At 48.1% G+C, this 27,203-nt stretch overlaps 1 protein-coding gene across 1 annotated transcript in view; it reads left to right on the top strand.

Annotated features, from left to right (window-relative positions):
• LOC144768501 (fer-1-like protein 4) overlaps window positions 1-27,203 on the top strand; it is a 936,890-nt gene that overhangs the window by 775,913 nt on the left and 133,774 nt on the right. Inside the window, exons 35-36 of the mRNA XM_078652210.1 lie at window positions 80-190; window positions 24,017-24,144. Coding sequence (XP_078508336.1) covers window positions 80-190; window positions 24,017-24,144 — 239 coding nt within the window. The remainder of the gene's footprint in view (window positions 1-79; window positions 191-24,016; window positions 24,145-27,203) is intronic.

Below are 27,203 nucleotides of genomic sequence, written 5' to 3'. Positions count from 1 at the left end.
CGTCCTGGTTCGAAGAAAACCAAAGACTTTCACTGTGAACACTCATTTTGGATCTAATCTCCATCTCTCTGTCTTTCAGGGTTCATTTTATATCTACCCTGCTGCTGAAGGGAACAATGACTTCAAGATCATGCAGGGAGTCCCCAGAAACAGGCCCGTCAAGGTTCTTGCACGATTGTATGTGGTTAAGGTAAGTAGTCTTTGTTGATGGTTCAAGGTAGCACAGATGGAACTTTTTACATCTTTGTGGAAGGGCAGAGGTCAGCCCAGATGTAGTTTTTTACATCTGTGCTGAAGGCACAAGGTAAGCCCAGATGCAGACTTCTTTTTACCTCTTTGTCGAAGATTCAAGGTCAGATCAGATACTGTTTTTTAATTTTTTTTTATCAAAGATGCAAGGTCATCCCAGATGCAGTTTGTTTATATCATGCCATTAACGGTATCTCAAACTTGTAATATATGTGTGTATTCGTATGTTACTAGCACTAAAGCAGCCACTTGGTGTTCTCGTGTTTGTGTGCATGGCTACGGGCCTACCTGCCATGAAAACTGCATGGATATACGGGTGATGATTCTTTATCACTTTTATGCTCCTGTTAGCAGGTGTCTTTGGTTCTAAAAGCTGGACACAGGATCATTGACTTATGTAGAAACTCTTCAACGTACTAATCAAATCTCTCCTGTAAGTTACCCTATCACTCTTTGTGGTCACCTTTGCTCCAATACTATGAGTTTGAGTTTGAGTTTGAAACATTTATTGAGCGTGCGTACACCTGGCGGTTTCATGGCGCTATGAGGTACTGAGCCCTAGAGGGTAGGGAAGTCGGGGAAGATGAGGAGGGGTGGATTATGAAGGGAAGGCTTGTGAAAAAAGAAAGGTTTTTAGAGCCTTTCGGAAGTGGGAGTATTGAGTGGAAGATCTGAGGTGGGCAGGCAGAGAATTCCAAAAGGCGGGGGCAAGTGTGGAGAATTTCGTGCCCCCCCACTTTTTACGTCTGAAGCGTGGGACTGCCAACAGGTGTTGGGAAGATGAGCGAAGTTCCCTGACAGGGGCGTATGCCTTGATTTCCACAGAGATAAAGGCGGGAGCTGTGCCAGCCTGGGCTTGAAAGGTGATACATCCCATCTTGAACTGGACTCGTTCTCGAATAGGGAGCCAGTGTAGGGACTTTAGGAGAGGCGTAGCGTGATGGAATTTGGCCAAGTTGTAGACCAGGCGGGCCGCCTGGTTTTGAACCAGCTGTAAACGTCGCATGCTATAGGCGGGCATACCGCAATATAGAGCATTTCCATAGTCCAAGAGACCACTATCGCTAGGACAATGAGTTTAAGGGCAGAGAACGAAAAAAAACGGGAAACTTTGCGGATGGTGCGAAGTGAAAGGAAAGAAGAGGACACCACCAAACTGACCTGGGAGTGCAGGGTGAGTTGGTTATTCAGTTTGATCCCTAACGTTTTTACGGAGGAGGAAGGGGATGGGGGGGGGCCTAGTGAGGGGGGCAAGAAGAGAGAAGTCCAGGGACTGGAGCAACCACCTGTCAGAATCAACTCAGTCTTATCTGGATTTAACTTTAGGTGGTTGTAATTCATCCAGTCCCGGATGAAGATCATGGTGGACTGAAAATTCACCATGGACTCTGGGGATGGGGACAAGGTGAAAATAAGCTGCAGGTCATCCGCATAGTTAAGAACGGTGACTTCCATTTGGTGGAGGGCGAAAATAAGAGGGGCGATGTACAAATTAAATAAAAGGGGAGAAAGGGAGGAACCCTGGGGGACCCCGCATGGGACTTTCCGGAAGTCCGCCGAGAAGTCGCCCAGGCGTACTGTCTGGATGCGGTCCCTCAGGAAGGAGGACAGCCAGACCAGGGCCGAACCTCCGATCCCCGCCGCCCTGACACGAGAAAGTAAGATGGAATGATCAACCGTGTCGAAGGCGGCGGAGAGGTCGAGGAGGACCAGGGCCTGTGGATGGTTGGTGTCCATACCCTCTCTGAGGTTGTCAAGGACCGTTAGCACCACTGACTCCGTGGAGTATGCGGGGCGGAACCCCGCCTGCCGGGGGGCTAAAACCCCGCTCTCCTCCACAAAGGTGCTAAGCGTACGGGTGACATGGCGCTCTAGTACCTTCCCTAGGAAGGGCAATAATGAAATAGGGCGGTAGTTGACAAGGGCGGAGGGGTCGGCTCCAGGTTTCTTTAGGATGGGCAAGATGGTGGCTGTTTTTAGGGGTTGGATAACAATGCCCTGAGACAGTAGGCTGTTGAGAAGTTTGAGAGGGGGCTGCACACAGGTGGAATAGATATGTCTGAGGATGTGGGGGGGACAGGGATCCAGGGGTGAGCCTGATTTGACCGTCGAGAGGAGGGTAAGAAAGGCCTCCTCTGTCAAAGGGGGGAGGGATACGAGGCGAGCCTCGCCTAACGGACACTGGGGGTCGACAAAAGTAGGGGGGGAGGAGGGATGTTTGCTTTGATATTAGAGATTTTATCTAGAAAGTAGGTATTAAGGGAGTCGCAAAGATCCTGGGAAGGAGAAGGTTTGAGGGTGGTTCTGTCAGAGTAGGCCAGATCGTGTACTATAGAAAAGATTTCCCTGGGCTGATTTTCAGCGGCTAAAATTTTTGAGGAGAAAAAGGCGGTCTTAGTGGCCAGGAATTGCTTTTTTATACTGGGATAGGAGAACGGAGTACTGGGTTTTAAGGTTTGGGGAGTAGTCACGCCTCCAGGCCCACTCAGCATGACGTACTGAGAGTTTTAGGGTTTTGAGTTCTTCATTAAACCAGCGATTAGCGTCATTCGGACGTCTGGAAGACACCCGCCTGAGGGGAGCGACAGAGTCGCAAGCCGATAGGAGCCAGGAATTTATAGAGTCAGCTTGGGCGGAAGATGACAGTCCGTCTAGGTCCGGGCTAGATACGGAGAGTGTAACAGATAGAGCGGCCATATCCACCTTGCTCCAAGAGCGCGCCCAGGTGTTTCTGGGAAGGAGAGGCTTGGTGACTGGGTTAAGGTGCAGGGAGAAGGATATCAGAAAGTGATCAGACCAGGTGCAAGGGGAGATAGACAGGGAGGCTATCGGGCAGTTGAGGGACCAAATCTGATCAAGGATGTGACCCTGATTATGAGTGGGAGAGTGAACGTGGGAGTCGAAGTTGAGGGAACGAAGGGTTTCTGAGAATTCTTTGGAAGTAGGGCATTCTGCGGGGTCGGAGGGCCAGAAGTTAAAGTTTCCTAACACCAATATGGAGGAGTTGTTGACCGCAAGGGTGGCCACTAGATCTTGGAACCCGGGGAGAAAGAGTTGAGAGGGCTGGGGGGGACGGTACATGAGCAGGCAGGTAAGTGGGACTCCGAAAGACGCTGAGCGCACAACTAAAAAATCAGCTGAGCCAATGGAGGAAAAGGTTAAGGACTGAAAAGAGAACTCTCTACGAGCAATCAGTGCGACGCCGCCTCCTGATTTTCCGGAAGGACGGTCGGTGCGCAGAGCGTAGTATGTGACGGGAAGGGTAGCTAACAAAGAGGGGAGGGAGTGGTCAGCGAACCAAGTCTCAGTGAGAAATAGTAGGTCTGGTTTGTGCAGGTCTAATAACACAAAAAGTTCATGGCAGTGCTTGACTGCTGACCTGGTGTTGAGGTAATAAACGGAAAGGGTAGTGGGTACAGGGGGCGCAAGGTGGGCGGAAGGAGGATCAGAGGAAAGAGGGGGGGGAGGACATGAGCGGGACAGAGGGGAGAGGGCACGGAGCCGTCAAACCCAATTTACCAATGTGCAGAGTCACAGAGTCCTCTAAGGGCCATGGTCCCTGGAGATTGTGAAGCTGTGCCGGTGAATATTGAATAGTTTGGGCATGATGGGTCGCCCCTAGGCCCGGTCGGCCGCGGACGGGTGCAGACGGGCTTACCTTTGGCGCGCCTTTGGCGCGCAAACGTCGCGCCCGCTGCGCTCGTCCGCTGCGCTTCCGGAAGATGCACATGTTTTATGGATAGATAGGGCGGCCGGGGGGTGTGGCCTCGGCAAAAGGGGGCGTGGCCTCTGGGCACGCCGCGATGGCGGCAGAGAAGTTTGTTTAGAGGGGCCGCGCCAGCGCTAAATCGGCTGCGTGACCAGGAGTGAGGAGGCGAAGTAGGTAGGTAGTGACACAGTAATACAGTGACTCTCAAATGCAATATTTAAAATACAAGTTAAAACAAGTTGGCACTCCCGGCTTTTTGCCTCAGGAGCTCAGTGCTGTCAGGTCTTGGGCGCTTGCAATCAGCGTCTTAACCGCATGCGTGCGGGCGGAATTCCGCTCGCACGCTGAGATATGCGAAAGCGCATGTTACGTGACGAGCTGAGCTCGTCATCAGCGTAGCAAGAGGCTACCTCATGACGAGCCCAGCTCGTCATCAGCGTCGAAGGGGTTAAATGAAGGACGGCGGCCGGGGGCGTGGCCTCGGCAAAAGGGGGCGTGGCCTCCGGGCACGCCGCGATGGCGGCAGAGAAGTTTGTTTAGAGGGGCCGCGCCAGCGCTAAATCCGCTGCGTGACCAGGAGTGAGGAGGCGAAGTAGGTAGGTAGTGACACAGGAATACAGTGACTCTCGAATGCAATATTTAAAATACAAGTTAAAACAAATTGGCACTCCCGGCTTTTCGCCTCAGGAGCTCAGTGCTGTCAGGTCTTGGGCGCTTGCAATCAGCGTCTTAAATGAAGGGCGACGGCCGGGGGCGTGGCCTCAGCAAAAGGGGGCGTGGCCTCCGGGCACGCCGCGATGGCGGCAGAGACTATGGACAACTAAAGTGAAAAGCATGTTGAGTTTCATATAAGGGGAAGGGAAATGAAATGAAATGAAATGAAAAATTGCATTTGTATAGCGCATAACTGCCCTGAGGCCTCGCAGCGCTTGAAGGGGAGCAGGCAAGGCGGGGAGAGATATGTAGGGAACAATGAAAAGGGACATGGAAAAGGATGAGAAACACACTACAGGAATCCAGGGCTGGTTCCAAAGGAAGGAGATCCTAGGGACATCACAATGGAGCCACCAGCAAAGGTGTTGCTCCCAAATACAATGAAGGAACATCACATATGGCATTCATGCATATCCATGCACCATCTGCACTGGACACATTGAGTGTATGTAGACAGCTGTACTGAGGGAAAGTAATATTGGTTTTAGGCACTTTCAGATGCACAGCTAATGTAGGTTGTCAGCAACCTCCTCAACATTGGTGCCTGGTGACCTCACACAGAGTGAGGGTGCTCAACACTACTGAAGAATGACTGGAGGCAGTACAGTGTGCACATTCTGACCCATCTTAAATGTTGTGACTCAAAATCCTCATGCTGTCTCCACCATAATAAGGCATTTCTTGGATAGCAGCAGATTCAGTGTATCTCTCCAGTTTGCTAAGGCGACTGTCTACCAGCCTTTCCATTCTTATCCAACGTATGTTGCAAATATTCACAGCACATTAAATGGTCACAATGGGTAAAACCTTGAGCTCGGGTCTGTTTGCCAAATAACCGCAAGAACTTATAAGCTTTTGTCAGTTCAGTTACTGGGCACATATGTTTTCCTGTGCCAGCACAACACTGTGATGGAAAACAAATTGCTTCTCTAAGCAGGGTCATGTATCTCAAAGAGTAAGAAACAGGGTTGTTAGAAATTGGGTTTCTAGTTGGCAGAGGTATTCATCCTCTCCAAGCAGCAACCACAATCCTAGTCAGGGTAGATCAGATACACACCCTAAACTAAACTGTGCTAAACCTCTGGCAGCTTAGTACAGAGCAGTCAGGCTTAACTTAAGAGGCAATGTGTAAAGTATTTGTGCAACATTTAAAACTGTAAAACAGTGAAACACCACACAAAAAGATACCACACCTGGTTAATAAATATCACATACACTCACCTAGGTGCAAAACCATGACTAGAACGGGGTAGAGGGAAGGGTGAGAGTGGGTGGCGGTAGCACAACAGAGATGCAAAGGGAGGTAGGTAAGAGTGCCTATCTGACTTTAGCGCCACCTACTGACACCTCTGAAATTGGTCTTCCAGCTCTCCACTCTAGTAGGGCTATAATTCCAGCAGTGAGCAATTTTCAATAAGGATTCCTTCCAGGCTGTACTGATGGAGGAGGTGCGTGCTCTGTGTAGGATGTCGACCCACTCCAGGGGTGTGAAAGTGAGGACCAGTTTGGTCTCCCACCTTATATGGGCCGCAGACTTGCTATTGTCACTCATTGCATTAAAAAAAGTGTAAATGTCGGAAAGCAACTGTTTATTTTCCCCTTTAGTGAGCAAACACTTTTCGAAGTTGGTGAGAGGCCTACTGGTGAGTAGTTGAACCAACGGGTGTGAGACCCAGTGCTTAACTGTAACATAGTGCCAGTAATTGCTATCTGGTAGGTTATAATGGTATCGAAGCTGGGGGAAGTTAAACACCCCTAAGTGCTCAAATACGTTACCCACCCATTTGCAGTTTGCTGCTTGCCCTGTCTAGTAATCTGTCTCCATGATCACTGGCCGGGTTCCCTATGATAAGGGTGATTGAGGAGATGGGGAAGACAGTCCTTTCTTTACCATTACTCTGTCCCACGTCATTATGGTTGGTCTGGTGACAGGGCAGAAATAAGCTCCAGTAGGGTGGTGCTTTTTAGGGAACCACTACACTTTCCATATATGGATCCCAGCTGCTACTTGATCCACGAAACCCCAGTGTTTTTCAGTTAGGGTCCTTTTCCATTCAACTATGTAACAAAGTTGGGTGGCCAGGAAGTAGTGCATGAGCTGCGCTAATCCTAGTCCCCCTTCACAACTGAGAGGTATGTGGCTTCTAGCCATCTGGGGCATCGTACCACCCAAGACATACGCCTCTATCTTCCACTGTAGTTGTGTGAGCATGTGTGGCAGTGGAGCTAAGGAAAGTATATGCATTATGTGTAGGAGCCTGAGTAGTAAAGTAATTTTTACAGTGGCGAGTCTGCCCATCCAGGACAGGCCCCCAGAGATCCAGCTCTGTTGATCCCCATGGATCATGGACAGGAGTGCACAATAATTATGTGCTACTGTCTCACAGATGAAGGAGCGCAAGGTAAGACCCAAGTTGGGCACTCCTCCACTTGGCCGTTGGAAGGGAAAGCTCAGTTCCAAGGAGGCCTGGTCTGCTGGGGACATAGCAAGATTGAGCATCAGAGTCTTATGAGCATTCGACTTAAAGTCAGAGGCCTCTCCAAAGGCCCTTAGGTCCTCCATAAGAGTTGGGAAGGAAGTTAGTGGCTGGGAAATTTTGAGCATCACATTGTCGGCATAAAGAGCCTGTTTATGGTTTTGTGACCCAAAGGGGATGCCTTTAATCAAGGTGCTCACCCGTATCCTGTCTGCCAAGGGCTTCATGTAGAGTGCAAAGAGGAGCGGAGACAAGAGGCAACCCTACCTGGTTTCCTGTAAATTGATATCCAGTGGCAAGACCTTTAGCACCCCTGTACGTTCCTAGGGGTGCTGCAGCATGTATTGTGCCACCCTAAGGAACCCCTCAACACACACATGCAGACTGCATGAAATGGTGCGGACAAAAGTGAAAACACAGCATGGCACACATCCTGTGTGCCATGCCTGCAGACATTACATTCCATATATGTAAGTCACCCCTACAGTCTTAAGCCAGGGTGCATTACATTACATGAGTGGACATACCTGCATGAGCAGATATGCCTCTGTGATGTTTAAGTCGATTCTTAGACATTGCAAGTGAACAGGGAAGCCATCTTAAGTATATGTACTGGGCACCGGTGATTACGAGTTCCCCAGCTAAATGATGGCTGTTGGAAATGGGATCCCCGGCTGGCCAGGGCTTTCGCCAAAGTCAGTCAGAGACCACCACACCCAAGTCAGGGCAAGGGAGTTACACGCCAAGATAACCCCTACTCACCCTCTAGGTAACGTGGCGCGAGCAGCAAGGCTAAACTTGGAGGCGATGTAGGCTAAGTATTTGCGCACGCACCCCAGCAACAACAACCAAAGGCCCACCACAAAGGAAACTCCACACAAGGTTATATAAAAATAGCCTTTGTATTACACCAAAACACATTAGATAAAACACACTTTACAATGTGCCAGAGGCACGGGCAGAATTTACAAGGGATTATGTACAAGACAGGGCCACCTGGACCACTGTCAGGAATCAGCACTTTTAGAAGTAACAATACAATACTTGTAGGCCTAGAACTTAGAACATAGCCTATCAGACAGTACCTTCCGTCCTGGTTGCACGGGATAATGCGAGTGACCTCCTTAGTAAGCTTGAGCGGGCGACCCAGCGAAGCGGCGCGGCTCAGGGTAGAGCGGCGCTGCTCGAGGCTTGGACGGGCTGCCGGCACGGTACAAGCGTTTCTCTGGGGCGACCAATGTGTGCGGCTCAGAAGAGGAGGGGGAGGCAGGATGCGGGCGACCCAGCGAAGCGGCGCGGCTCAGGGGAGAGCGGCGCTGCTCGAGGCTTGGACGGGCTGCCGGCACGAGCTGCCGAGGGGAACGAGCGAGGCACACTTCAGCGAGGCCCCAGGGGCCCAGGGAGATCAGACAAGTCCCATCAATTTGGCAGGGAAGGCACCATAGAGTCCACTGGTCCTGGGACTCTGGTCAGGGGGCAAGCTTAGTATCAAGCCCTTGGGATCACTTATAACAGAAGATCACTGTAACACAAAATAGGACATAAAGCACAAAACCAGTACCCACTGGTAACTGGTAAGTCCCCCCTACGCAATCCTAACCACCCTAGGAACAGGTCACGCAGGGAACCAGGACCTTACTAGCACCACCTGCACTAGCAAGAACAACCACCTCAGTATCACAATACAAGTAGGGGCATAGACCTGGGGACAAAACACATGATGCAGAACCTACATTCAGCGGTGTAAGGAACACATGACGCATCAACACACGTTCAGCGGTGTAGGGAACAGGGCACATAATGTATCAACAACACATTCAGAGGTGCAGAACACAGGGTGCGCAAAACATACTACACATTGTACATTTCCTAACACCCAAAAGCAATAGGACATAGATCATAACAGCATCTAAACCTTTAGCGTAGAACTCACAAAGTCCAGGTTGCGCCACTGCGCCAAGACCTAAACGTAGCAGCTGCCCACTACTTGCTGGGCAGCTGAGGGACAGAACAGGGGGCCTAAACGCTGCAGCTGGCACTAAGTGCTGCGCAGCTGGGGGAAGGCCAGGGATGAAGGAGTGCGCCTCACTCCTAAAACCCAAAGTACATGTCCCTAAAAGCAAAATACCATTGCTGGGCAGCTGGAAACAAATATCGCCAGGGGCTCTCTCTAGCCCCTCAGGAACACTGCGCCCAAAACGTTGGAGCCCTTCACAGGCTGTGCAAACAAATATGCAAAAGGTGGAGCCTCTCAGGGCTCGAGAAACAACTGGTCCCATTGGAGCACTCTGGCTCCTAAAATATAATAATGCCCCCGCACTGGTGGAGCCTCTCAGGCTCGAAGGACACTTGCCCAAGGAACGGGAGCCATCTGGGCTCTGGGAACGTGGGAGCGGCCCGCTGCCATTCGGGGCCGCTCAGGGAGGTGACACTACTATGGTGCCCTGGAAACAGGTATGGCCATATCGTTGGAGCGGCCCGCTATCATGTGGGGCCGCTCGAAGAACAACCAGGACAGTCCCGAGGCCCCCCCCTTACCGGGCTCTGGGCGTCCCTTCTCTCTGTGTCCCCTCTCCGGGGACAGCGCAGGACTCCGCCTCCGGGGCTCCCCTCACTCCTGGGAGTCCCACCACGCAACATCCGGCTCCAGGAGGGGGGGGGGGGGGCATCTTCACCCGGTCCCCCATCTCGGGACCGGGACTTGGCAGGTGGAGCCCTCAAGGCTCCGGGCTCCTCTTCTCCGGCCGGGCGCCCGGGCCAATCAGAGCACGGCGGCGGGCGGGACTTCCTTCAGCAACCCGGAAGTCCCGCCTACAGTCAGGCGCGACGCCGCCTGACTTCCTGTTTTGCCCGCGGCTGCGGCGGTGATTACACGGGGCAATGCCGGGTGGGCACCGGCTTTAATTAAATTGTACAGCGAGGTGGGCACTCGCTAGAGGTCCATTAAAGGGCAAATAAGCGGGGTGGCACCCGCTCCGAAAATCGGCAAAATGCGCCGTGGGCAGCCATAAGCAGGGTGGCACCTGCAAAGCAAAATAAAGCGCTTTCAGCGCTAAGGGCAAGATAGAGCGCTCCCAGGCGCTATAAGGCAAATGAAGTGCTCCTTACGCTAGGAGGGAAAAGGTCAGCAATTCAGTCCTTCAGGGGTCCATCAGTAAGCCAGGGGCTGGGCAGAGCCCAGGGGAGGCAAGCCTTCCCCTGGGCCCAAGCAGCAGCACGCCCCTGGTAGATCCAAGTCAGAAACAAGAACATTTTCATGGGGTCACAGCCCCTCTTTTATACACCTTTTTCCTTGTCTGTAGGTGCAGGGTGGGGGCAGAACCAGTCGCAGCTGGTCTGGGAGTACTGTTGATGGCCCAACCACCCATTCTATTCACAGGCAGGGCTAGGGTCATCAGTCACACCACAGGGGGGCGGAGCCAGCATTGTGTGGGGAAAACCCAGCCCATCCAGGACACAGGTACACTCCTCCCACACATCACTCATGCTAATCTCTCCATTCACCACCGGGGCAGACCCACACAGACTTCCTGGAGCCTGGCATCCCAGCCAGCTCCAGCCAATCACACGCCAGGCATATTTTACACTAATATGCCAACTCCTAGAAGTGGCGCTTCCGCACAAGACACATACACGCCGCACATACCGTTGCGCAGCATTCACTCTCACGAGTTCGCACATACCAAACTTAAGCATGCACGCCTCACGCATCAGGAACTACCAGGGACACAGACATTCCCCATGCATTCCTATGGGAGGGCAGGCCAGTCTCACTCCACGCACTCAGGGAGCGCACGCACTTTACACTGCGCCACAGTGTCAAGGTGCGCAAAGACCAGAAATCACTACACTTCAAGGCAAAAAGTTCAGGGGTGAACCTGCCAGAAGGCCCAAGTCCAACACGACCCCCTTCCAGCCAAAACGCAGGGGAGACCAATCACCACCGTGATGGACTTCCCTGCTTGGGGCGATAGAACACGGACGCGGGCCCGCACTGCAGGGACACCCTCCGGTTCTACGCCAAGTTAATCCATAAGACAAGCACATCCTTAAAAAAAACACAGGCCCAACTAGGCTACCCCACTGGTACTCCTTAGCTGTCCACGGCTAGGACCAGGCCCTAGGCCACCTAGATACCACTGGTCCTTGCCAATACACGGAGTGGGGGGTAGTAACCCCTGGCCTGCACTAGCCATTCTCCACTCCCTCTCAGTGTAGTTCCAAACTACCACTGATCCTTCAACCTAGGGTCCGCACCCTCAGGCTGACCAGAGGTCACGGGCAAGAATGCCCCACCCTACCTCTACTTCTGAAGCACCCTCCAGAACACAAATCTCCCACCTGGGATTCAAATTCACCGGATGCACAGGGGTCAGACTTCCTCTGACCCCCTTCCAGAGTTCTGCACCCTCCCACTGTAGAACAGGGTCCCTCCACTTAAGGTAGGCCCCACCTGCTCTCAGGGTAGTACCACAACACTCAGCCAAGAACCCTAAAGATCCCTGCTAGGCCTGTACCACCCCTTCTGGGAAACACAGGGTCTCTTCACTTAAGATGAGCCCCACCTGTGTTCACAGGGGTACCCCTAGAAGACAAACCGGCCAGGACACTGGCTACAGTCGCCCTGCCGTCCAGGACAGGCAACCACCTGAACCTGGCTCCCTAACCTAGGGACGCTACCCTTTGGTTAGATGCCTGGCGCACCAGGACTTCCACAAGTTGGAAACCAAAATCTAAGACTTTCTCTCCTCCTTCAGCAGCAAGGCAACCACTGCAGGTCAATACCCCATACAGCTTACCCGGTTCCTTCTCTTCAGGCAGGAGTTCCCTCTTGTAACTTCAGGACACTACATACAGTTGCCCTTACGTCCAGATCCGGAAACACCGGCTACTGGCTCCCCAACCGAGGGACGTACCCTTTGGTCAGATGCCTGGCGCACCAGGACTTCCTTGAGGGTGACACAACTAATGTGTCGTGTACAAGTCTGCCTGACACTCAGGACAGAAGTGGCATCACCATGGTCACTCACTGGCGACACAACCCTTCTGGCTGGCCCCTGACCCACTGGTTCTTCCACTGGGGAACCTATCCCCCTCGCACCCCTCCATCTGGACTTCTGCACCCTCCCAACTGGAGCGGTACTGCCAGACACCAGAACTACTGGAACCCTGGTTACAGAGGTTCCACGTTCTCCAGACACTCTTGAAGATACTCCTCAAATGACCTATTGGTACAGCCTAGGCCCCCGACCTGATGTTCCCTTCAGAAACATTCCAGGCCCTGACACTGGGTTTCGGGCACCTGGAGACATGCAGTCCCACCCACTCCTTCTCCTCTTGAGACAGGACGTGAGCCCCTACACCGAGGCCTAGCTGGGCTACACTGAACCTCTTCCACCACGCTGGGCTGGAAGACACCTCAGACACTCCTTTTGGAATCACTCCATCCCCTATGCCTCTCTCCTCCCAGAACATTACCAACTCCAAAATTCTGTCTCTCAACAGACCACAGAAATCAAAAAGCAGGCTCCACTATCTGCAGACGTTCTTGGGAAAAGTTCAACACACAGGACTTAAATATCTGAGCAAAACTAGCATTCAGCAAGCTCCCCATCCAGAGAACTCACAAACACGTCCAGTGCCACACACCATTCATCCAAACACACCCCTCCCCAGACTGGTAAGGCAGTTTCTACCACCCCTGACTTCTCAACCTGACCACACTTGACACAGGTACCATTACTCTAGGGCAGGGACGGGGGACACATGCACTGGACACCCTTATGCTGCCACCACTGGATCCCACTCTTCTGGTGAAATCCAGAAAACACACTGCACTTAGGGGGATGATCTACCCTCCCGAGCTAGGGACACCTAACTCAAAGTGCACAAGAAACACATTTCCACAGAAATGACATTTTTAGCAAACTCCATACAATAATCCCCAAAATGTTTTTATCTAAAATGCAGAGTTTTGTGGTGCAGCCAGCCGCTACTGTGGTACAACGCAAACACAAATCCTTATCCTCACCGCTTGCCGCCAATGTTGGAAATGGGATCCCCGGCTGGCCAGGGCTTTCGCCAAAGTCAGTCAGAGACCACCACACCCAAGTCAGGGCAAGGGAGTTACACGCCAAGATAACCCCTACTCACCCTCTAGGTAACGTGGCGCGAGCAGCAAGGCTAAACTTGGAGGCGATGTAGGCTAAGTATTTGCGCACGCACCCCAGCAACAACAACCAAAGGCCCACCACAAAGGAAACTCCACACAAGGTTATATAAAAATAGCCTTTGTATTACACCAAAACACATTAGATAAAACACACTTTACAATGTGCCAGAGGCACGGGCAGAATTTACAAGGGATTATGTACAAGACAGGGCCACCTGGACCACTGTCAGGAATCAGCACTTTTAGAAGTAACAATACAATACTTGTAGGCCTAGAACTTAGAACATAGCCTATCAGACAGTACCTTCCGTCCTGGTTGCACGGGATAATGCGAGTGACCTCCTTAGTAAGCTTGAGCGGGCGACCCAGCGAAGCGGCGCGGCTCAGGGTAGAGCGGCGCTGCTCGAGGCTTGGACGGGCTGCCGGCACGGTACAAGCGTTTCTCTGGGGCGACCAATGTGTGCGGCTCAGAAGAGGAGGGGGAGGCAGGATGCGGGCGACCCAGCGAAGCGGCGCGGCTCAGGGGAGAGCGGCGCTGCTCGAGGCTTGGACGGGCTGCCGGCACGAGCTGCCGAGGGGAACGAGCGAGGCACACTTCAGCGAGGCCCCAGGGGCCCAGGGAGATCAGACAAGTCCCATCAATTTGGCAGGGAAGGCACCATAGAGTCCACTGGTCCTGGGACTCTGGTCAGGGGGCAAGCTTAGTATCAAGCCCTTGGGATCACTTATAACAGAAGATCACTGTAACACAAAATAGGACATAAAGCACAAAACCAGTACCCACTGGTAACTGGTAAGTCCCCCCTACGCAATCCTAACCACCCTAGGAACAGGTCACGCAGGGAACCAGGACCTTACTAGCACCACCTGCACTAGCAAGAACAACCACCTCAGTATCACAATACAAGTAGGGGCATAGACCTGGGGACAAAACACATGATGCAGAACCTACATTCAGCGGTGTAAGGAACACATGACGCATCAACACACGTTCAGCGGTGTAGGGAACAGGGCACATAATGTATCAACAACACATTCAGAGGTGCAGAACACAGGGTGCGCAAAACATACTACACATTGTACATTTCCTAACACCCAAAAGCAATAGGACATAGATCATAACAGCATCTAAACCTTTAGCGTAGAACTCACAAAGTCCAGGTTGCGCCACTGCGCCAAGACCTAAACGTAGCAGCTGCCCACTACTTGCTGGGCAGCTGAGGGACAGAACAGGGGGCCTAAACGCTGCAGCTGGCACTAAGTGCTGCGCAGCTGGGGGAAGGCCAGGGATGAAGGAGTGCGCCTCACTCCTAAAACCCAAAGTACATGTCCCTAAAAGCAAAATACCATTGCTGGGCAGCTGGAAACAAATATCGCCAGGGGCTCTCTCTAGCCCCTCAGGAACACTGCGCCCAAAACGTTGGAGCCCTTCACAGGCTGTGCAAACAAATATGCAAAAGGTGGAGCCTCTCAGGGCTCGAGAAACAACTGGTCCCATTGGAGCACTCTGGCTCCTAAAATATAATAATGCCCCCGCACTGGTGGAGCCTCTCAGGCTCGAAGGACACTTGCCCAAGGAACGGGAGCCATCTGGGCTCTGGGAACGTGGGAGCGGCCCGCTGCCATTCGGGGCCGCTCAGGGAGGTGACACTACTATGGTGCCCTGGAAACAGGTATGGCCATATCGTTGGAGCGGCCCGCTATCATGTGGGGCCGCTCGAAGAACAACCAGGACAGTCCCGAGGCCCCCCCCTTACCGGGCTCTGGGCGTCCCTTCTCTCTGTGTCCCCTCTCCGGGGACAGCGCAGGACTCCGCCTCCGGGGCTCCCCTCACTCCTGGGAGTCCCACCACGCAACATCCGGCTCCAGGAGGGGGGGGGGGGGCATCTTCACCCGGTCCCCCATCTCGGGACCGGGACTTGGCAGGTGGAGCCCTCAAGGCTCCGGGCTCCTCTTCTCCGGCCGGGCGCCCGGGCCAATCAGAGCACGGCGGCGGGCGGGACTTCCTTCAGCAACCCGGAAGTCCCGCCTACAGTCAGGCGCGACGCCGCCTGACTTCCTGTTTTGCCCGCGGCTGCGGCGGTGATTACACGGGGCAATGCCGGGTGGGCACCGGCTTTAATTAAATTGTACAGCGAGGTGGGCACTCGCTAGAGGTCCATTAAAGGGCAAATAAGCGGGGTGGCACCCGCTCCGAAAATCGGCAAAATGCGCCGTGGGCAGCCATAAGCAGGGTGGCACCTGCAAAGCAAAATAAAGCGCTTTCAGCGCTAAGGGCAAGATAGAGCGCTCCCAGGCGCTATAAGGCAAATGAAGTGCTCCTTACGCTAGGAGGGAAAAGGTCAGCAATTCAGTCCTTCAGGGGTCCATCAGTAAGCCAGGGGCTGGGCAGAGCCCAGGGGAGGCAAGCCTTCCCCTGGGCCCAAGCAGCAGCACGCCCCTGGTAGATCCAAGTCAGAAACAAGAACATTTTCATGGGGTCACAGCCCCTCTTTTATACACCTTTTTCCTTGTCTGTAGGTGCAGGGTGGGGGCAGAACCAGTCGCAGCTGGTCTGGGAGTACTGTTGATGGCCCAACCACCCATTCTATTCACAGGCAGGGCTAGGGTCATCAGTCACACCACAGGGGGGCGGAGCCAGCATTGTGTGGGGAAAACCCAGCCCATCCAGGACACAGGTACACTCCTCCCACACATCACTCATGCTAATCTCTCCATTCACCACCGGGGCAGACCCACACAGACTTCCTGGAGCCTGGCATCCCAGCCAGCTCCAGCCAATCACACGCCAGGCATATTTTACACTAATATGCCAACTCCTAGAAGTGGCGCTTCCGCACAAGACACATACACGCCGCACATACCGTTGCGCAGCATTCACTCTCACGAGTTCGCACATACCAAACTTAAGCATGCACGCCTCACGCATCAGGAACTACCAGGGACACAGACATTCCCCATGCATTCCTATGGGAGGGCAGGCCAGTCTCACTCCACGCACTCAGGGAGCGCACGCACTTTACACTGCGCCACAGTGTCAAGGTGCGCAAAGACCAGAAATCACTACACTTCAAGGCAAAAAGTTCAGGGGTGAACCTGCCAGAAGGCCCAAGTCCAACAATGGCTAAGCTGAAACCAAAGGTGTTTGGTATAAAACATCTTGTATTAATAAACCTAAACTGATTCCAGTGATGGGGTTATTGAACCCATGCACCCACAGGGTGGGTACCTTAGAGGTAGCCCCTGAACTCTACTAGTCCTGTAGTGTGCTGGCTGACTGGTACAGTCCAGCTTGCCACCGCAGACATGCTTCTGACCCCACTAGGATGTGAGAGAACTGCTCTTAGAAGTCAGGAACAATGCCTGCTCTGGCAGGAGGTGTTAACACCTCTACCAGCAGGATGGCTTAGTTAATCAACAAACCAAGGCCAGAAGCTTCAAAACCTCCGCCGCCTTTGACATGAGACCCCAGCATCAACTTGCTACTTCTCTACACTCCTCTAACACCCCTAAGGCAAGTATTTAGGTGGCCCCTTGCCACCAGAACGTTAGATTCATCTGACTAAAGAAGAATGGCACACTGAAGAGCCAATAAATGTGAGAACTGAAGACTGCTGTGGAACTTTGGTGTGAAACTCTGCCTGCAGCTCCAGACTCAACAATTGTGAAGACTTGGCTCGTCCTACAGCTGTGCATCCACCAAAAACCTTGAAGGGTTGCCAGTACTTAAAAAACCAGCCAGCATCTCCCTTGGAGTGGAGGAGCCACTCCCCTGCATCCTGCAGGCACCAACCACGACATACTGTTCCAAGAATCTGGTTACCACTGGGTCCACCAATGCAGTAGCCACCCAGGATGGGCTCAGCATCATCAAAGAGGTGAGATCCATCTCCTTACCATGTTTGGAGATGCCAGGACCCCTACGAGTATCCATATACCAATACCAAGGATAATGGTCCAATCCGGACTCAATCTGAAGACCTGCCAGCTGATGAGGGATGTCAGCTCCACAGAGGCCATTACTGAGAGTGGTCCTGCTGTCCTGTTTTGTCCCCCTTTGCAGGTCCAGACCGAGAACCGTGACTGTCTAGACATATGAATGCCAGTCAACCATAACCCTCTGCACCCGAGCTTCCTGGGCTGGGTCCATGAACACCGACTGCTCCCCCTATCTCCCAGGTTCCACATGAACGAAGACCCCCTTTGGGAGCTTCTGGACTTGTCCCCAAGTCCCCGTTTGCAGCCTATATCTAGGTGGCCCCCCTCTTTGCCAACTATGTAGTGTGCAAGGCTACCAACTCGTCCAGCACCTCTGCACCCAAGCACACAGGGTAGGTAAAACCGAACTGTTGGTGAAACTTGGGACCTTGGCCACCTAACATCTCACGACCTAAAAAGGACCCTCAAAATCCTATTGCAAATACATGTATGCGGTAAATGCTCTCCTTTCTATAGGAAAGCATTACAGCATAAAAACACACTATTTGCTAACATTGCTAAAACTAATAACTTGAAATGTACTTACCCAGTTACAAAGTTCTTGGTGTTGAAATATATATATAAAAATAAGTGTTATTTTTCTAATTTGGGGTGGATCTCCTTCTTGAGTGTGTGTATCATTTATTGACTCTGTGCATGCAACAAATGCCTACCACCCCCTCTGAGAAGCATAAGGCTTCTCAACAACACTACCAAAAATAGTGCACAATGGGGTTGTTAAAGCAAGCCTCTGTCCACTTGTAAGGGATACCTAGCCTCTCTACTCAGCATACCTCTTTTTGGGCCTCTGTCCACTTGTAAGGGATACCTAGCCTCTCTACTCAGCATACCTCTTTTTGCTATACGATATAAAGAGTGTGTTTAAACAGAGAGAGACCCCTTGTCAGCAACCAAGGGAGTAGAGTAGTATCAGTACAAAAAACAAATTATTCCTTGATTCACTCAATCAACAAGAACCCCCTATCAATAGTGGAATTCTTAATTCATAAAAAAAACACATAGATAAACTAAAATAAGATCTCACTCAAAGTCCCCGAACCACTCAAACAATGATACTACTATAACATGCAGTGCAAACAAGTCAATGTATTTCTTTAGTACATGTAAATATTATTAAAACACAAATATGATAAAAACACCTATAATAAAACACAATGCATCATTTCAGCATAATTAAAAACAGTACAATTCATCAAATCAGGACATAACATAACATCTTATGACACTTTAAAAAAATAGGGAGGACGAACAATGATGGACAGTATGCTTTGTCTTTTACCTGAACAATTCCATGGCAATAATTTTAGCAAGATTAGCCGGGATACATATACTCTGTTTTGTATCTACAGGTCCAACTTGTCCTCTGGATAATGTATAGAAATGCGCGGCGCGTTTCGATGGGTATCTGGTTATTCCATCTTTAGCAAGACAGTCATTATGCTCACTTTTCTTTGTGGTATATTTGATAGTTATACCTGTACAAACAAGTATATAAAGATATATGTATTTAAAAAACTTAAAATAATTATACTATGCTCTGTCTTTTGTATGTGAAATGGCATATATACTATGTGTGTTCTTGAATAGTTGTCTGTATATTTGTCAGTATATGGCTGCAAAAGTTCTTCAATAATGTGTTTTTTGTATACATGGTTGCACTATGACTGTTAGTCTACGTGCTTCTGTGTCTGTATTAGGGTTGGTCTATGTGTCTTTATAGACACCTCGTGTTGACCTACTATGATTGATGATCCTCAAAATGCCTCAACCTTTCTACATTGCCTGAAACTGTAAAGATCAAAGACTCCTAGGAAAGTGTAGATTTCAAATGTCTTTTAAGTATTTTTATAAATAGTATTGCCTTCTCAGTAAACTTAATGTGTTTTATTAAAAACACAGGATGCCGAAATGGCAGGAGCTGACCAACCAAGCAATGGAAACGAAAATATTTAGGAACCAGTAAACTATAATAAGATTGGGAAAGCTAAAAAACAGAAGGAGGAGATCCATTGCACCAAACAATGCCCTTTACTCTTTGCTAATATAAATTAATGACGCCTAGCTTGATATCATCTGTTACACATCTTGTTATCCCTGTCTTTTTATTCAATTATGGAATTTGTAATGTTACATTTAATGCTTTAAGTGTGTGCTTACAAAGCCCAGCATACTAAAATGCCAGGACTGGAAGGAAGTGTCCCTCTGGACCTGGAACAGCTTACCAGCTATGCACAAGTATTTCAAGCATATCCCCTTTCCAGACACAAAGTTGGATATGTTGTCCTTCTTTATTATAATGCGCATGTAGAAGCTTCAGTTTTTCTGTGTAGCCTCCCTAGATGTGTTGCCTCTTGATAGGCTGTTTTCTTGCTGATACTAAGACTCCAGAGGGCCTAGAACACACAAGTGCCACTGTGGAGTCTGTATATTGTCCACTGTTTTATCACCTGAGCAGGGACGTCCATAAAGGGACCGATTAGTCTTCACCTTGTTTTGAGGTTGGGAGGGGCGTGTGTGGTAATATCGCCTTTTCTGTGTGATCTCCCTAGATGTTTTGCCTTTTAAGGACTGTTCGTTGCTCATGTTAGGACACTGAACACTATGAAACGGGAAACATCCTTTACGACGCAACTTTTACCACGCAGTCCCTTTACAACGCAGGTTTTTCAACGCAAGTCATTACAACAAATTGCGCTGGGGGGCGCTCTAGGATAGGTAATAGTTTAATTTACTATCCAACACCTTCCCTACTATCCACGGGGACTGGAGTTGGAATAGTAAATTAAACTATTCACTATCCAGCACCCCCAACGCAAGTCGTTGTAACAACCTGCGTTGAAAAACCTGCGTTGTAAAAGCATGCGTGGTAAAAGCATGCGTTGTAACAACGTACATCCCTATGAAACACCATCCAGTCTGTGACTACCTGTACTTTGCCAGTATAACATGAGGTAAAATGAACTACATCCAATTGGCATATTTTTCCTTTCCGTCAATCCCTGGTGAGTTGGTGCAGGAAGTACACTGGTGACATGGATAGTTCAATGCCACATGTGGGCTACAGTATACATTTACATCACCCACGCACATGATTAAAAACGCATAGCCCCTGGTTCGCTGTTGTGGACCTGAGTCGCTGTAGCTTCAAACACTATCCATATCAGAGTAATGTGGGCTGCCAGGTAGAAAAAAAATAGTTTTATACAATAAATATATGAATCTTTATTGTGCCCTATAGTACAAAACTTTGGTATCTAATATATATAAAAGTGGGGCATGCTAGAGGAAACATTTCCCTACAGTGCAAAGGAAAACAAAATGCGGTGTTCACTTTTTTTAGGTAAAGGTTTGTTTTGCTGTCAAATAGCCTGGTTGTGGTTTCAAATCTATTTTTAAATTGTTCAGTTCGGAGAATACTGCAGACTTGCTTAAAAGTTATTTGTTTACTATTTGTCAAAAACCTAGTTCAGTGGTGAACGTAGAGTTTTAGTAGCTATAGTGTAAAGGTAACTTTTAAAAGTCATACTTTTACCTTCTGTACGCCTGCCTCTAGTAAGACAGTTCTGCTGGTTTCCCATCCCTCTTGTGGCAGCAATTAGCATTCTGATAAGGTGTGAAACTGCACCCTGCCACAAAATAGTGCATCAAAATCTAAAGGCATGAAGCCTAAAGTCTGGCAATCAATGAACACCTATATGGGATGTGCTGTGTTTGAGTGGTATTGATGTTTAGTATCACAAAGAGCTTAGTGAGCGGCCTGTCATTTAATGAAATATGTCAGGGATGGCCTGTCATTGAGGTCTTTCATCAGGGTAGTCTTCACAGACATTTGCCTTTGCTCTGAATAGGGTGTGATCATGGCACCTCAACTCCAGCATATTAGAGTATTTCAGGACTCTAGGACAGAATGGAGGTGAAGAAGAAGAAAGTCTGCGTGCTGTGTGCTGTCTAGGTAAACGTAGACAGCAGGTTCCACCTCATCTTCTGCACAGTGACTGGAAGTGCTTGTGAGAGGTCAGTTGGCTGCCCACTTGTACTGCCTCAGAGACACAAAAGGCTGAAGTAGGTCTCCATCCTGTGTGGGAGAACCAGCAGTTTGTTGAGAATTGTAGTTTACATATTTGCATAATGTAAATTGGACATTATTGATATGCATAGTGTAATATATGGATTAACTATATGTAGAGTGTAAATTACATTGAAACAGAGCCCATTTCCCTTCATTATGCTTGGCCAGTGGAAATATTGTTACAGCATGGTATCAGTTCATCTTTTGTGCCTGATTCCAGGTTCTATGCAGGATAACAAACAGCACAGCATTTTTCAGGTAGTATCTGGAGGAAATTGAGTGTGCAAATGCTCTGGACCTCTCAAAAATTGTGCTATGCCTACTGTATGGAAACTGTCACACACTGTTTGCTCCCAATTATAGAGTGATGGAGGCGGGATATCAGAACCTTATTCTCCTAGTGAAATCGTCAAATATATTTCCCCATTGGTCGTATAGACCTTTGTTAGTCAACTTGAAGCGTAGTAAGGGAGCTAGCATTGGGAATTAATTTTCGTTTCTGTGACGCCCATGTGACTCCACGATGAAGACCAAAAATCAATTAATTCAACCATAAAGGTTTAATTTAGAGCATTAATACACCCAGTATATATGAAAAGCAAAAACAAGTTTAAAAGATATAATAGCACGGTCCGAAGGCCAAATTGAGCCAGTAAGTTCAGTCCTTATAAAATGAGATACAAGACAGTAACAACCACAATGCAAAGAAAACAGATTGTTGCAATCAGGTGTCCTATAAGGAAACTTTCCCTTTCTAAAACCCGCTCAAGGGGATTTCTAAATGGGATGCATAGAATGAATCAGCTTGAGCTTGAACTTCACTTTCGAAAGAAATGTGAAGAGTGCTCCTTAAAAATATTACACTCAGAGAAGCCCAGCAGAGAGAGAGAGATGGTCCCTCCCAAAGTCAGAATAAAGTAGGCCTAACTAACTTTGAAACTCCAATTAAAAATACAGCCTACCGTTTCTAGACATCCATATCTCATGTCCACCGCTGAGGGCCAAACCAACAACCCATTTGAGGGGAGTTGACATACTCCCTAAGTTCCCATCTCCATGAAATTAGGTAGGCAATGTTTAACCTTGAATGTTGTATCCTCCTGGCACACCGTGGACAGGAATCCTTCTTTCACTGTCGTCTTCCTCACAGTCATTGCCAACTTTCCTCTCTCAGGCCTCACTATCATCAGTCTAATGCATAACAATAGGCCTTTCACTAGCTAATGAGAATCAACATAGCACACCTGCAGAGGGAAGAAACAGCATAATGGCAGCATCTTAGCATACATTTCAGTTAGGACCTAATGTCAAGCTAAGTTAACTCGCGAATCAAAATGAATCCACGTTACAGTATTGTAAACCATTAGGAAGCAAACAATCAGTGTTAAACGAGAATATATCATGAAGATGGTTACATCAGCCTATTGATCTGCCTACTACAGATATGCGTAAATTCCTAGTGATTACAAGGGTTACACAGTATTAATTCGCTTAAATGTATCTCACATGTTAATGAAGTTAAACCCCACCTTGAATATAAATGTTGTATATGAGAATATAAATGTACACATATTACATATACACGGTGAAGCCTAAATTACACTGCTCCAAGAGTTTCCATGTACAAAGAGATATCTCCCTGAAAACAGTAACTGTGTGTCAATGGATCTGTGTATTGTAACATGGAGTGCACAAAGTAGCTGTGTTTAAAGTTTTGGGGTAAGTCAGAACATCCTTTCTAGAAATGCAACTATCATGTAGTTGCTCTAATCAATTCTTACAGCATAATGCTTGCATGCTTATCATGCTCAACTGATCATACAGCTGACAAATCCACTAGGTAAGCCCTACCTTCTCATTAATACTGCTTATAAACATTTTGTACAAATGCCATAAACAGTGTTGATTATTCCAAATTAGTGATCAAACATAGAAGATGATACAGAAGAAATATAAACCGGTCTACAATTGTATAAATGCAAAGTTTTCCTCATGAAAACTTCAAAAGATTATGAAATATCACAACGGGAAACATCCTTTACAACGGAACCGCTACAATGCGGTACCGTTACGACGCAGTTGTAACAACGAAAGTCGCTACAACGACTTTCGCTGGAGGGCTCTCTAGGATAGGGGATAGTTTAATTTACTATCCAACACCTTCCCTACTATCCACAGGGACTGGTGTTGGAATAGTAAATTAAACTATTCACTATCAGCGCCCCCCCAACGCAAGTCGTTGTAACGACTTGAGTTGTTAAAACTGCATCGTAAAGGGACGCGTTCTAACGGTACGCGTTGTACCGTCATACATCCTATCACAATATTCAATAAGAGACCAACCAAGCATGACATGCACAAATGAGATACCTGTAGTAATGTATGTATTGGGCGCAATTAGGCGTATAAATGCATATAGCCAATCACTCTTAGACATGACGCCTCTAAAAGTTACACCATTTGATTTCTGGCTCAGTGCAAGAGCTAAGAAAAACACTTATGTCTAATATGAGAGATCAGTGAATCTGACCGCGGACCTGATATGTCTCCACTTCACAATAACGTGTACAAAAAGTATTATAAATTATTTAGCCTTATTGTTTCTTAACATCCATTTTGTCTTCTAGGCAACCAACCTAGCTCCAGCAGATCCTAATGGCAAGGCAGATCCATATGTTGTGGTGAAGGTTGGAGAACAGTCGAAGGACAGCAAAGAAAGATACATCCCCAAGCAGCTCAACCCTGTCTTTGGCGAGTAAGTCAGATATTTCAAAATACAATTTAACATTCCATCTGCAAAAAAAATTCACAACTGAAAATAGCAATCTTAATTGTGAGAATTAATATCAATTTAATATCAGTTGGGTCCTCAATTGTATATTATGTAATTGTGCTCCAGTAAACTATAGTATCAGTTTCCCTCTCTCCCTCTTTATAAGCCTTACTTTGTGATATTAACCTCCACTTTAAAAAATGCACATTGGTCCCTAATTGCCTTGCTTGTAATGTTTAGAGTAAGCAACTGCACTTGCAAGTAATTACAAATAGGAGTATACGAGACACTCAACTTCATATTTTGTGTCTGGTTCCTATGAAAGAACAATGTCTTGCTTTCTTCTCAAATACATTTATATGATGGGCTTTTCCTTCATTATTTTCTTATAGTTCGTTTTTTACTAGGCAATAGACCTACAAGAATGCTATTGCTCTGCATTTGTAGGTCCAACAACTTGTGCCCATTGTTATAATTTCACATCAGTATGGAAAGGACACAAGTAAATGCAGTGTCTAGTGCAGAAGCATCAGATAAATCATGTGACCTGGAAGTGCTACCACTTTTTCTGACCAACATTGCAGCACCTTCCCCTGCGTGATGGAAAACAATGCCTCTTATCAGAGGATTAAAGATGTCATATTGTCTGTGTTTTTAGTGGAGCAGGAAGGTTTTTGGCTTGAACTGCACTTGAAGCTCATATTAAGATTTGCCAGGTGTAAAAGGTGGCTGAAAAAGCGGGTTCATTTCACCTTTGTCTTTGAGTTTTTGGTTTGTAATGCACATGGTGGTCGGTAGGTGGAAAGGCTACTTGGGGCTATAGGACTACAGGGCTCTTCCCTGTTCACCTGTTTAATGTTTATATCTGCCCTCTGATTGATCCTAACAGGTACATTGGGTGTTGAGCATAGTCTCACACAGTTGAAATGCAGATCAGTATTATGTTAGAAGAACCAGCCCCATAATCGCATTGAGACTGTAAGACTGCTTGGAGGCGGTTCATATTTTTATGGGACTTACCATTTTGAAACTCTCTGCAAGTAAGACTGAGGTACTTGACATAGGAAGTAACACTGATCACTAGGAGGGTACTCTATGGTCACCCTATGAGTGAGCCCCGGTGGTACCTTAAGGCAGTGTTTTGTTCCTTAAAGCTCATATTTGATATGGAGGTATTACAGAAAAAGCAAGTGAACTCTTTGGTGATACTCTGGGTGTGTAGAAAAGTGTTGCCTCTATAGACCCCCTTACATTTACTCCAGACCTGTCTGTTGCAATAGCCCTTATCTAGAGCTGCCAGGTTACTTGTGGACCTCTCTCCCCTGGGTTCAAAACTCCCCTCTGATGGTGTTTACCAATTTGACAAAATAGGATCATATGTCCATAGCTCATAGGGGGCTTCACTGACTGTGCATTGAACAAAGACTGCAGTTTAAATGCCTCTCTTTCTGTCATACATTTGTATATGAACAGGGGAATTCTCATTTATTCAAAAAGATCAAGAAACACAGCTTTTAGAAAGACGTTCATATTCTGTTAGGAAGGTCTGTTGGTTATTGTGGGTAGTATCATGATTGGAAGTTCTCAGCCCCATAAAGTCCTTTTAGGTATCTAAGTGTTCTACAAATAAGTAGAAGAATAAAGAGCCTAAACCTCAGATATCAAAGGAGGATCAGGCTTCCTCCTGATTGCAGTGAATCAAGCAAAGGCATGCGTTTGTTAGACATTGCCTTTGAAGCCAGATGATGGTTTACCAGGAGACAGTTAGGTAGGAGACCCTGATCATTGAGGTGCCCAGGACTTACTGTCATGTCACTTTAGGTCTTGGTATCAGCAGTTCACTTTCAGGGATGGCTCCTTAGTGAGGGGCATTTAAAAGAAAAATACTCTCAGGTGTTTTGGCTCCCTACTTTGGGGGTTTTCACAATTGTTGTTTTTGGGCAGTTGTTGCGTTTTTGATGCATATAGGATCCCTAATTGGTTACAGTAGCAAGAACTCTTCAGACTCTTAAGGTCACTCTATAAAGATGGTGAAAAGGCTGTCTTGCCCCAGGAAACACAGACACAACCACTACTTAAATTAGTAGCTGATCCATTTTGGAGCTGATCTATTTTCTTTCTCATATGTAGCACTTCATTACTTTCAAGTTAAGTAATACATTCTTAAGAAGCATGGCATTCTCTATAACCTGTACTTCATTGGGCTTCTGTTTACGGCTGATCTTGTGTCTGTGTGTCTGCTGGCAGAAAGAGCTATCAGGCAACCCTGTAGTCATTTCCTCCTTCTTCATCTCCAGATTATTGTGACATACTAGTTCCATGAGTTACTTTCAACGTGAGGTCTCTGGTAAGTCATCTTCTTCAGCATTGGTCTCCCAGACTTTTTCAGTTTTTGAAGGCATAGTTCCAGTTTTGCAAGATATCTAGGAATCTTTAATTTATTGGTTGAATACACTATACCTTATGTAAGACCTTCCTTTGTCATGTTCAACATATCAACAACGTGCGACAAGAGTCCAGTTAAATGAGTTGTCTCTTGACACTTTATCAAAGCTGGATGCCTGCCAGTTGTCGAATAGGAAGGAGCTAAAATCTGTAGTCTGGGCAATACAGTGATCATATCCTGCCTGAGCAGACCAAGGGTTGTCATTATAGGACTCACCTGACATTTCACAATGAAGAGATTCCTTCTGAGTGAGTCACATGCAAACAAGTGCTTGCCAATTCCAATTTTCACCAAATTGGATACAAATAGATAAAAGGGCGCTCTCCAAAATATTATCAGGGTGTACCTCATAGACTATAACAAAAATCGGTGCATCAAGAAGAAAGATGTGTATCCAACATCCACAGGTCCCGCATGTGCATAAACATTCAAAAACAAAGTCCTCTGAGCACACTATTATTATTCCTCTCTGTAATTGTAACACTAATCTAATTGGCAATGTCACTCATAAGTAAATTAGTTGACTAGTCCAAGTCTTCTCCAAATGAGGTTTCACAGTTCATCTGTATTTATTTTTATATCATCAACATGGTAC

The sequence above is a fragment of the Lissotriton helveticus genome, chromosome 7 (assembly GCF_964261635.1).
Source record: "Lissotriton helveticus chromosome 7, aLisHel1.1, whole genome shotgun sequence".
Taxonomy (NCBI): domain Eukaryota; kingdom Metazoa; phylum Chordata; class Amphibia; order Caudata; family Salamandridae; genus Lissotriton; species Lissotriton helveticus.
The sequence above is the reverse complement of the archived record's forward strand: the minus strand, read 5'-3'. Positions and strand labels throughout refer to the sequence as shown.